This window comes from Vigna umbellata, chromosome 3 (assembly GCF_029865625.1).
Source record: "Vigna umbellata cultivar VRB3 chromosome 3, Vumbellata_1.0, whole genome shotgun sequence".
Lineage (NCBI taxonomy): Eukaryota > Viridiplantae > Streptophyta > Magnoliopsida > Fabales > Fabaceae > Vigna > Vigna umbellata.
The window spans coordinates 35,029,766-35,040,279 of NC_142167.1; the positions used below are offsets into that span (position 1 = coordinate 35,029,766).

At 33.7% G+C, this 10,514-nt stretch overlaps 1 protein-coding gene across 3 annotated transcripts; it reads left to right on the plus strand.

The window, feature by feature from the left end:
* The first annotated feature begins 826 nt into the window (after positions 1–826).
* LOC124828023 (uncharacterized) lies at positions 827–9,939 on the plus strand. Of its 3 annotated transcripts, XM_088110050.1 has the most exons (17): positions 827–971; positions 1,935–2,143; positions 2,610–2,746; positions 2,820–2,930; positions 3,045–3,146; positions 3,237–3,345; positions 3,440–3,640; positions 4,090–4,145; positions 4,259–4,274; positions 4,352–4,422; positions 4,523–4,616; positions 4,909–5,005; positions 5,760–5,853; positions 6,724–6,796; positions 8,718–8,891; positions 9,002–9,124; positions 9,338–9,939. In XM_088110050.1, exons 1-17 carry the CDS (start codon positions 959–961, stop codon positions 9,497–9,499), a joined length of 1,842 nt encoding a protein of 613 aa, XP_087966176.1. In that variant the 5' UTR covers positions 827–958; the 3' UTR covers positions 9,500–9,939. The 3 variants fall into 3 exon arrangements, with proteins under 3 accessions (XP_087966176.1, XP_087966175.1, XP_087966177.1); XM_088110049.1 differs by lacking the exon at positions 4,259–4,274 and having other exon boundaries at positions 4,090–4,258; positions 4,352–4,433; XM_088110051.1 differs by lacking the exons at positions 4,259–4,274; positions 9,002–9,124; positions 9,338–9,939 and having other exon boundaries at positions 4,090–4,258; positions 4,352–4,433; positions 6,724–6,791.
* The last annotated feature ends 575 nt before the right edge of the window (positions 9,940–10,514 follow it).

Below are 10,514 nucleotides of genomic sequence, written 5' to 3' on the forward strand. Positions count from 1 at the left end.
TATTGTTTCACATGCTTTGAGTACAGTGCACCGTCGTTGCATACATGCAAATTCCCAAACCAACATCTGGCTGGAGGTTCGAGGTTGAAAATGAAACGAAATGGGTAAGGTTTAACTAAAGGATAAGATTAGATTAACAATTTAGTTTTTAAAATTATATTATCTATTAATTTTTTAAATCAGTAAATCTTCTGAAAATTTTTATTTTAGATTTAAGTCTTCCTAATTACTAAACATATATTATTACCTTATCCCTTAAATCTTGGTTTAGCAATTAAAGAGAGAAACATAATTGTTTTTTAAAAAATATTTTTAAATAGTAATTATCTTAAATGAAGTACCTTTTTATCCCATTTTTTGAACCACAGATATTTTTATAGAAAAATAATTTTCAAAATGCTGAAATTTGTTTAACAGATTACATGTTTTCCCTCAAAAAGTTTGGTCTAACTCTTAACTATGACAATTACTTCTCCTAAAAAATCCATGAATAAAAAAGACTATTATTTTTACCTATTACAAAGGTATAGTATTACAAAAAAAATACTTTTTTACTTAAAATTGAAATGCTGATTGAATGGCTTTAATAATGATTTTTAACATTGTTTTTGTTAGACATTAAACTTTCAATTAGTTAAAAATAATATAGTTTATTTCAATTAAATCTTTTAATGTAGTAGAGGTATTGATTAAGAGAAATGACAAGTTTTGGGATGAATTAAGGTAAGATAGAAATAAAGTGAAATAAGAAGTGTGAAATGGGGTATTTTTTCCATTTATAAAGAAAATGTGAAGTTAATCCGAAGTAGTTACTACTTACTAAAAACATTGTTTACCTTCCTTCGGATATCTGAATTGCCTACAGAGAAAAATATTGGCTACTCTCAAACATAAGGCGATCGTTTTCTCTTTTCTCCACTCACCGCTGCATCGGAACAGTCTCCTCCACTGATCCGTCATGGACAACTCTGGTTCGTTCTCACTTTCCTTTCTCTCGCTTACGTACAAACCTCTCTTCTTCCCTTTCACTCTCAATTCAGTTACTCCGTTTTGCCAATCCTTTTCATGTTTTCAGTTCGAATCTAACATCAAAACCTCGCTCGTTTCACCTGTTTCGAGTTCTCGTTTCCCACGCTTCAATTTTGGCGTAATCACACGGATTCGACGTTTCTGTGTGCTGTGCTTACAATTGCCGCGGCTTGTTTTTGCTTTCGTTATGGATTGTGTTTCTCATTTTGTGATAGCTTTAGAGACCTAACCGATCTATGCCGGTTGTTAAGTCGGTATCTGTGTAAAATGAGCTTTGAGAGGGCTTTTGTATGGACAATCTACATGATCCGCAAGCCTAATGAACTTTAACGGTGTTGCTATCTTTGAAATTACTTCGTTAAAAAGTAACTTGAACAATTTGTGTGATGTGAGTGAGGAGCTGTGTGTGAATTCTGTGAGAGGTTTCAAAGTTTTGTTTATGTGCAACCTTGATTTTTATTGTTTTTGTTTCCCCCTTTGTTTTTGGTTTACTTCTCTACTTATTTTTATATGGATTGACTGAGTGGAACTATGAAAAAAGAAATTCTTATGGCTTGTTTGAAACTTTGACTATCATCCCCTGACGCTAGCTATTGTATCTTTTGAATTAAAGGCTGCAATTTACTCACATCTGTACCCTTTGGAGACATTTCCAAACACGCATTTAATGAGTTTAATAATGAATCTTGTATCAATTAGCTAGTTGCTGTGCTTCAACTGTTTCAATGAGATAGTTATATAGAGTCTAAAAAAGAGGTACTTTTGAAAATTTGTATTATTTTGACCTTCGCTTTAGGAATCCAGTGGATTATGGGACTTTTGAAAACAAAGCACTGGGGAGTACATTGATCTTTAGTGGACCTGTGCCGTGGTGTTACAATTTAACTGGTTGATGCATCTGGCAGGTAGTTCTCAAGATGTGGTTGTGCCACCGGTTGAAGGTGTTGCAGGAGGTGGTACCGCTTATGGGTGGAATGATGGTGGCACACTTGGCTTGAATGTCAAAGGACCAGTTGACCCAACAGAAATTCCAACTAGGGATTTAGTTCATGTATGGTGCATGCCAAACACAGCAAATATTGGACCTCAAGATATGGCCAGACATTTGGAGCCTGTTAGTAGTGTTTTATTTTAATAATTCATCTATACACAATTACGTTTTCTGTTAGCATGTTCTTGTATTTGTCGTTTATGAATTCGAACTGCATGATAGCTATAATGTTATTATATTCAAGGGTGTTATCCACTTGTAAATCGACTCTTCCCTTCATAGTTGCGTAATTACATGCTTGACAGCACTTAATGGATGCCTAAAAGTGAATTGTATTATATGGTTAACTAATGCACAAGTTTGGCATGGCAATTTTAAATTGTATGAAGCTAGGGGGTAATAGATATAATATTGCTCACCAGACAAACGTATGAATTTCACTTTTAGAACCAAAAAGCTCTTACCTTAGATTTGTGGTTGGAGTTTGTTATTAAAAAGTTGTGGAATCATATTGATCTTAAGAAATTATAAATCCTGAAACATTTTCTATTTTTTCTTCTGATATTAGGATTTTTGCTTTATCTTGTAGATAAACCTGCTGGCAGCTAGAAATGAGAGGGAGAGTGTGCAAATAGCTATCCGACCAAAGGTTTCATGGGGTGGTGCTAGTGCTGCAGGGACTGTGCAGATTCAGTGCAATGACCTATGCTCCACATCTGGAGACAGGTTGGAGTTTTTCAAATTGTATGTAACAAATACATGATTTGCTTCCATTTTATGCTGACATCAGTTTTGGCAGACTGATTGTTGGCCAGTCACTACGGTTGCGGCGGGTGGTGCCCATTTTAGGTGTACCTGATGCTCTTGTTCCTGTTGAGCTTCCAGTCAGTCAAATAAACCTATTTCCTGGGTACTTGTCTGATTTATGTTCTCTTCTTGAGTTCTAGTGCTGTGTGCAAAAGTTGCTGGATGGTTGACTGCTTTTTCAGTTTTCACTGTTTTTGGCATTCTTTTGCTTCTTTAGGGAGACTACTGCTCTTTGGATATCTATTGATGTTCCTAGTTCTCAGCCTCCAGGACAATATGAAGGAGAAATTCTCATTACTGCCATAAAAGCAGATGCAGAGTGAGCTTTATTTTCTGTTACTTTTGATTGTGTTACACATAATTTTACAATTTCTGTTTATCAACTTTGTCAACTTTACCCACTGCACAGATCTCCTTTTCAAAGTTTTAGCAAGGTTGAGAAACATCAATTATATAGGGACCTAAAGGGATGTCTTGATGTTGTTGAGCCAATTGATGGAAAACCATTAGATGAAGTGGTGGGTTTTGTTTTTTAAATCACTCTTCCTCATTTTGATACTCTTGTTGACCTTGATGTTATTATGGGTTTTTATTTAAGCATACCTTGTTTAGGTTGAAAGGGTGAAATCTGCGACTGCATCTTTAAGAAGGATTCTTCTGTCTCCATCATTTTCTGAATTCATTTCAGATAATGGACCAGTAGACATAATGGATGAGGATGCGATTTCAAATCTCTCTCTACGGGTGAAGTTAAATCTGACTGTTTGGGAATTCGTACTTCCTGAAACTCCCTCGCTCCCTGCTGTATTTGGTGTATCCTCTAGCCATAAAAGGCCAAAGATTTAAATCCAGATGATTATATTTACTTTTTTGTAATGTTTGGGTCATGTACACACGTGAGTATTCTTATTTATAATGTTGAATGATGCAGTAACAGAAAAAAATTAATTACTTATAATGAGGATTATCTACTAAGATATTTACCATTTAATATAATGAACTTATATCTCTTAACAGTTTGTAGAAAATATAATTGGCATTTACGTTGTCTCAATTGTGTCATTACATGCTAGAAACTTATGACTAAGTTATTTCTAACAAACTCCAAGACTGAAGCTTGATATCACCCATTTTGTTCAATCAGTGCCTCCTCCTATATATTATTTTCCATTCAATGATGTACTTTGGATCTATTTCTTTGTAAACTTAGGAATTAGGAAAGTTTATCTGTTGCAAACTTTCTTTTACCTTTACCACACCAGATATCGGATACTGTAATTGAGGATCGATTTGGTGTTCAACAAGGGACAGCTGAGTGGTATGAGGCATTGGATGAACATTTCAAATGGCTTCTTCAATATAGAATCAGCCCGTATTTTTGTAAATGGGCTGATGGTATGCGTGTTTTGACATATACATCTCCATGGCCAGGTACTTTTCTGTGGAAGTAAGTTTGACAGAATCAATTCCAAAAGGAGAATTAATATGGGATTGCTGAAATTTCCTCCCTTCTTGCCATTGTAGCGGATCATCCAAAGTCAGATGAATATTTTTCAGATCCACGGTTGGCTGCATATGCTGTACCGTATAAACAAGTAATCTCCGGGTATACAGTCAGTTGTTCCCGTTCACTTCTGTCAGGTATATTTGCAATGAAAACTGATGAGATTCAACCCACCTGTTGATGTGCCACAGTAATGATGCAGCAAAGGATTACTTGCAGAAACAAGTTGAGATATTGAGAACCAAAACTCACTGGAGAAAAGCTTACTTTTACTTGTGGGATGAGGTATACATGTGTTATACCGTTTTTGCTAAAATATAAAAAATTCTTCACTAGAATGACATCATAGTTTAGATCTACCTTTATTCTATCTATTGAATGGATAGCGCTCCTTAATAAAAATAGAAAACAGGCAAGTGACTTTTGCTGTAGTCATTGGTTAATTATTTTATTGCGTTTCTGTCTAATAAATCTTTTTAATAGCTTCATTATATTTTTACAGTCTGGTTACTGTAACTATCTACCAGGTCCAGCATGCTGTGACCCTGATCAGCTGTTGTTTTCATAATTTTTCCAGCCACTGAACTTGGAACAATATGATTCTGTTCGCAATATGGCTAGTGATATTCATGCGTATGCTCCAGATGCTCGTATTTTAACTACTTACTATTGTGGTATGTATTATATACCTTAAATTATCGTAATCTAATCTCTACAGTCATATGTGTATACTACCTGATAATTTGTCCCTTAGGGTGTGTTCTCGATTGTTTCTCATATTGGCAATGGCTTGGATTATTTGACAAATGCATTTCTCATAGTTACTGCAAATACTTCTACATAGCTGTATTTCTGACAGTAATTATATCGTAAATTGGTTAATTGGATAGTTGGAATTAGTATCATGCAGGTGCTCTCTACTGTTGTTGGATCTAAGAATAGTTTTGCCTGGGTAATGGCCTCCAGTTTCTTTTTGCTGAACATTTCCAATCTTCTACACATTGCTTACTCAAAAAACAAAACATATATTCTCATTTATGGCAAATTTAATCTTGTTAGATTTTAGGTAGAATGGTATAAATTATTTACAGGCACATTCTTGGGGTTTAATATTTTACCTGTTTCCAAATCATCTTGGCTGACAATTTCTGACTTTTTTCAGATAGTACTTGACAGTATCTGATAAAAGGGTTGTGACTTTGACCTTGGAAAAAATAACAGTTCTAAATGTGTTTATATGATTCCAGCCAGAAATTTTATTTTTTTGAATATTACTTTTGCCGCTTGTTTATGATGATTATTGAATACACTTCATAATTAATTCATATATTGTTCAATAACTCTGTTAATCCCAACTTCATCTCGGCTTTCTCCAACTAGTTGGTTCATTTTTAATTATCTTATTTTTGTGATTCTTATTATGTGTAGGACCAAATGATGCGCCTCTTGCACCTACTCCATTTGAGGCTTTTGTTAAAGTTCCAAGTTTTTTGCGTCCTCATAATCAAATTTATTGTACAAGGTATTGTATACTCATCTATGCCTATCCTGAGTTTAGTACACTATTTATTTTGTAACTTTGAACTATTTACTATATGCTTAACTTTCCCTTTTTTTGACCATGGGTATGTCAAACGTAATTTTGAAAGTTATCCTTTTCCTTGTCATTTTGGAGTTACTCTTGGAACCGACTTATCCTTTGGTATACTGTTTTTATGTGTTTATGATTTTTTGTGGGATTTCCTATGGTGATTTCATTTTTTGGTTTTTTTACCTATTTTAGGGCATAAGGAGATACTTTTTGAGGTCTTGTTCCCGTTTATACTGATCACAGATGTATTTGATTTACACTAATTTTTTTTTCTTTCTGATGCATAATCGTTCTCTCAGAGTGAATTGGCATTGAACATGAGTGAACAACATTCTAGGCACATTCTACACTTGTTTTCCAAAATTGGTATTGATTGATATTTTGTACATTCTGTCCTCACTTTCTGAAATCTTTGATTCTGCAATTTCAAGTAGTGATCGGATTTTCTTGAAATTCACTTATGTTGTGAGACTCTGGGTGTGGTGAAGCAATTTTGGAATTCAAATTAAACCAATTTTCAGGATCTTATATATGTAGTCAACTATGATGCACGGATACTACATGCATATTGCATACGGTATATACCCAATACAGAAATGTATTTATTCTAAAAATAACAAAATAAGTTATGTTTAAGAAGCCTGTATAAAAGCTCGTAGAAGATAATAAATGTATAACTGCAGTAGTGGAAATCAAAATTAAAAACACATTTAGGCAATGGTGAAATATAAAATTAGAAATCATGTCATCATATTACTTTCTATACTTAAGCATGCTAAGTAATTGAATATGTCTTTGCAGTGAATGGGTTCTGGGAAATCGGGAAGATCTGGTTAAGGATATTATTGCTGAATTACAACCAGAGAATGGTGAGGTAATATTATAATTTCATTGTTTTTCCAAAGTTGTCATTTGTTCTGTGCACTAAATTTCTGCCGATGTGGTTGATATTTACTATTCCTCATCAATGCTGGTCGTAGAACAAAATCTTGTAAACGTAAGCAAGCACTCTTGTTTGGTATATATTTTTCATGATAATGGCCTGAGTCTACCTTGTGTACCGTGAGGCTCAGCTCTATGTTCCTATCATGGTTTTTCCCGTTGTGTCTGCCATGATCTGGGTTTTGGAAACAGTACTAGCATCAACGTTTTAGGGTAGATTCTTTATAAACTTATTGTCCTTGACCTGCTTCCAAGACTAATTCCTTAAAATTTCAGTGTATTAATTGTTAGTACCATGGCTCAGGTTGCCTTATTTAATGGAATCCTCGTGCTTTCTTTCTTATGTATTACGGATAGCCCCTATACTTCTCCCTCTCACGTGTACATATCCACCTGTGATCGTTACATCTGGTATTCTCCCAAGTTAATTATGAATTTGTGATGTATAAATAATCTTCAAAGGTGTCGGGTGCCTGTACTGACTGGAAAAACTTTAAAATAAATTAACAAAATGGGAATTGTCACCAAAGTTTATTTATTAGAGGAAAACATTACAAAATTTCGTTTCAAAACCTAGTCCTTAGAAACCATATTTTGACTCCAGGAATTAATCATATAGGGAAGTTACTAGCTTCTTATGAAGGTAGTTCCAAAATAATCATCTTTAATTAAATGCACTAAATGAAAATATCAACAATATTTATCTTACCTTTTTTACATAGAAATTACAAAGGTTAATAACAAAATTAAGCTTGTTGAAGATTTTGTTTATTAGTTATTATTTATTTATGAGAAAGCATTGAAACTGGTGAAAGAATATTCTTTCAATGGTCTTATTCTTATATATATATATATATATATATATATATATATATATATATATATATATATATATATATATATATATTCCCAATTGCAATGAGGAAATCAAAGTTATATAATTTTTTATATCATGTGTTGTTAATATTTTTCTTGAAGAATTATAGAGAGTGTAAGGATAATAACCATAAAGTAAGGGAATCCAAAGTGGACACTGACAACAGCGTAGCTTAATATTTTAAATATGGAAAGTTACTCGCGTTATCCAAAGAGAAAATACTAGTAGATCCCATGTAGTTATTTAAATTTTTGTATGTAATATGTTAATGGATTCAACGAATTTTGGCTACTTAGTTTTGACTTTTTTATCATAAGCTTAAAATATTTTATTTTAATTAATTTCAAAAGATTTTAATTTTGTCTTTAATCATCATATATAAAAATAAATAAATTAAGCCAAGTTTAACTAGTTTAAATAAACCAATAACATGGACCTAAATCTGACCACATACAGAAGGATGCTATTAGAATAACAGGCTGGGTGGTAATGTGGCAATGGTGGTAGATAGGCAGACCTGCGAGGTTGAAGAAAGAATGAGGGAAGTAGAAAAGAAATGTGATTATGGATTATAGTATATATTTGACTTGGTTATGTTATGTTGTGCACTTGTCTTATTCCGAACATATATTCTTTTTTATTCAACTTCGATTTGTGTTTTGGTACTGTTTCCTCTTATCTCTCTTGATCCTCTTTTTGTTTTGACAACTCAAGTTCTATCGGATCTCGCTCTTCCTCTCTTCCTTCTTTCCCCTCCCCCTTAAAAATCCATTATTTTACTAAGAATCCTAATAAAATAAGGAGAAAAACGAGGAAACTAAGAAATAGTCCCAAGTAAACTGGTAAACAAATCGCAAGATGTTTGTATGCATAATGGAATATCCTACGCCAGAAGAATAACAAGCACTGCATATTAATGTTGTGCTGGTGCATATACTCTTATTTGCTCAATAGGGGCTGGTGGTTTTTGCTACAGGAATGGTGGACATATGTCTGTATGGGACCATCAGATCCTCATCCAAATTGGCATCTAGGAATGCGAGGTACCCAACACCGTGCCGTTATGTGGCGTGTGTGGAAAGAGGGTGGCACAGGATTTTTGTACTGGGGGGCCAACTGCTATGAGAAAGCAACTGTAGCCAGCGCAGAGGTGATTGTATAGCTTTTTATGCCGTCTTCTTAAAAAGGATGTTAGAACTTGTTATACTTCATTGGTAATATGACTATTTTCTGACAATCAAAATACATTTTTGGACACAGATAAAATTCAGGCATGGTCTACCCCCTGGAGACGGAGTCCTATACTATCCCGGTGAGGTGTTCTCAACTTCTCATCAGCCAGTGGCTTCTCTTAGACTAGAACGCATACTTAATGGCTTGCAGGTAAAACATTTTTTCTTTTCCTCACAATTTTATAAGATATTCTTAACATTTTGTTTTTTGAAGAAATGTCACAGCCCCCTTATTCACTTGCTTTTCCCCTTCTGTATTTCTTGCCTGAAGATCTGCATTCATGACATGTGCTGGCGTAAAGCTGCAAGTGTTTTTCTCTTCTGCATTCTGATATTTGATTCCGTTTCCTTGACTTTTATTTAGGACATCGAGTACCTGAGACTATATGCTTCAAGATACGGTAGGGATGAAAGTATTGCACTTTTGGAAAGGACGGGAGTGTACTTTGGTCCTGAGCGTTACACATTTGAGCATATGCCGATTGATGCAATGAGAGGGCAAATATTTAATGCCTGCCGTTCATAAATCGGGTATTTATAGATGCTGCTTGGTCGAGTGCTTCATTTGTCGATAGCTGGAAAGTTCAGCTTGAGCATCTTAAGCGTCTAACCTCTAAAGATGCGACAACATAGTTATCGAGTGAGATCCTTGGAATATCACACACACACGTACTATCCAATTTGAACTCCTAGTATGAAATGTGATAGTCATATATATATATATATACACACACACATATAAAGCATCTGAAACGTACTTAGATGAGAAATCTGTTGTTGTTCATAATGTGCCTTTTGAGAGTACATAGGACCATAATCTATTACAGTTAATGTTGCAGTGTGGGGATGGTATATTTTGGTAGACTTGCTTATTTTAACATGCTTGGTAGACATTTTTAATTGATACTGTAAACTAGTTGAACTAACAAGAGAAATGCTAATAATGTACTTATTTTTATATGAATAGTTTGTAGAGTTCATCAATAATAGAGTATTGATGTTGAAGGGAAGACATGTCAATAATAGAGCACTAATATTGAAGGTCAGGTATGTTAATAATATTTGCCTATATAAAGTGTCTATTTTTTGTTCATCCAATGTTAATATCTTGTACAGTTGGTTGGGTTCATCTATTTTTGGAGGTGGGGCTGGAGAGTATAAAATTGATTGCCTTCCAGCTAGATCTTTTATTCAGGTTATAAGGGCTAGTGATTAGGGTAAATTTAGATTATTTCTTTTATATTATTATTGCAAAAAATTGTCATTTATTAAAATTATTATAAGTATGATTTCTTTAAATGATGTCTTTTCTCCTTGATTATATTTTTGATAAGAACATGTGTGATATTAACATAGCATTGAAGAAAGACTCGGTATAAATTGATTGTCTTTTATGGTTTATGGAAGGTTAGAAATGAGTTAAAGATAATGAAAAAATTAGATCAACATTTTAAATTCTCACTGTAAAAGATTTTCTTTTTATTTGACTGATGTGTGGGTGTGTTTTTTAATAATGAATAACTTTGATTAAATATCTATTA

Bases quoted from the DNA above. Each gene is read 5' to 3' on its own strand.
- LOC124828023 (XM_088110049.1), top strand. The intron at 4,259-4,351 runs GTACTTTTCTGT...TTGCCATTGTAG, and splicing joins ATATACATCTCCATGGCCAG to CGGATCATCCAAAGTCAGAT. The intron at 9,125-9,337 runs GTAAAACATTTT...ACTTTTATTTAG, and splicing joins GCATACTTAATGGCTTGCAG to GACATCGAGTACCTGAGACT.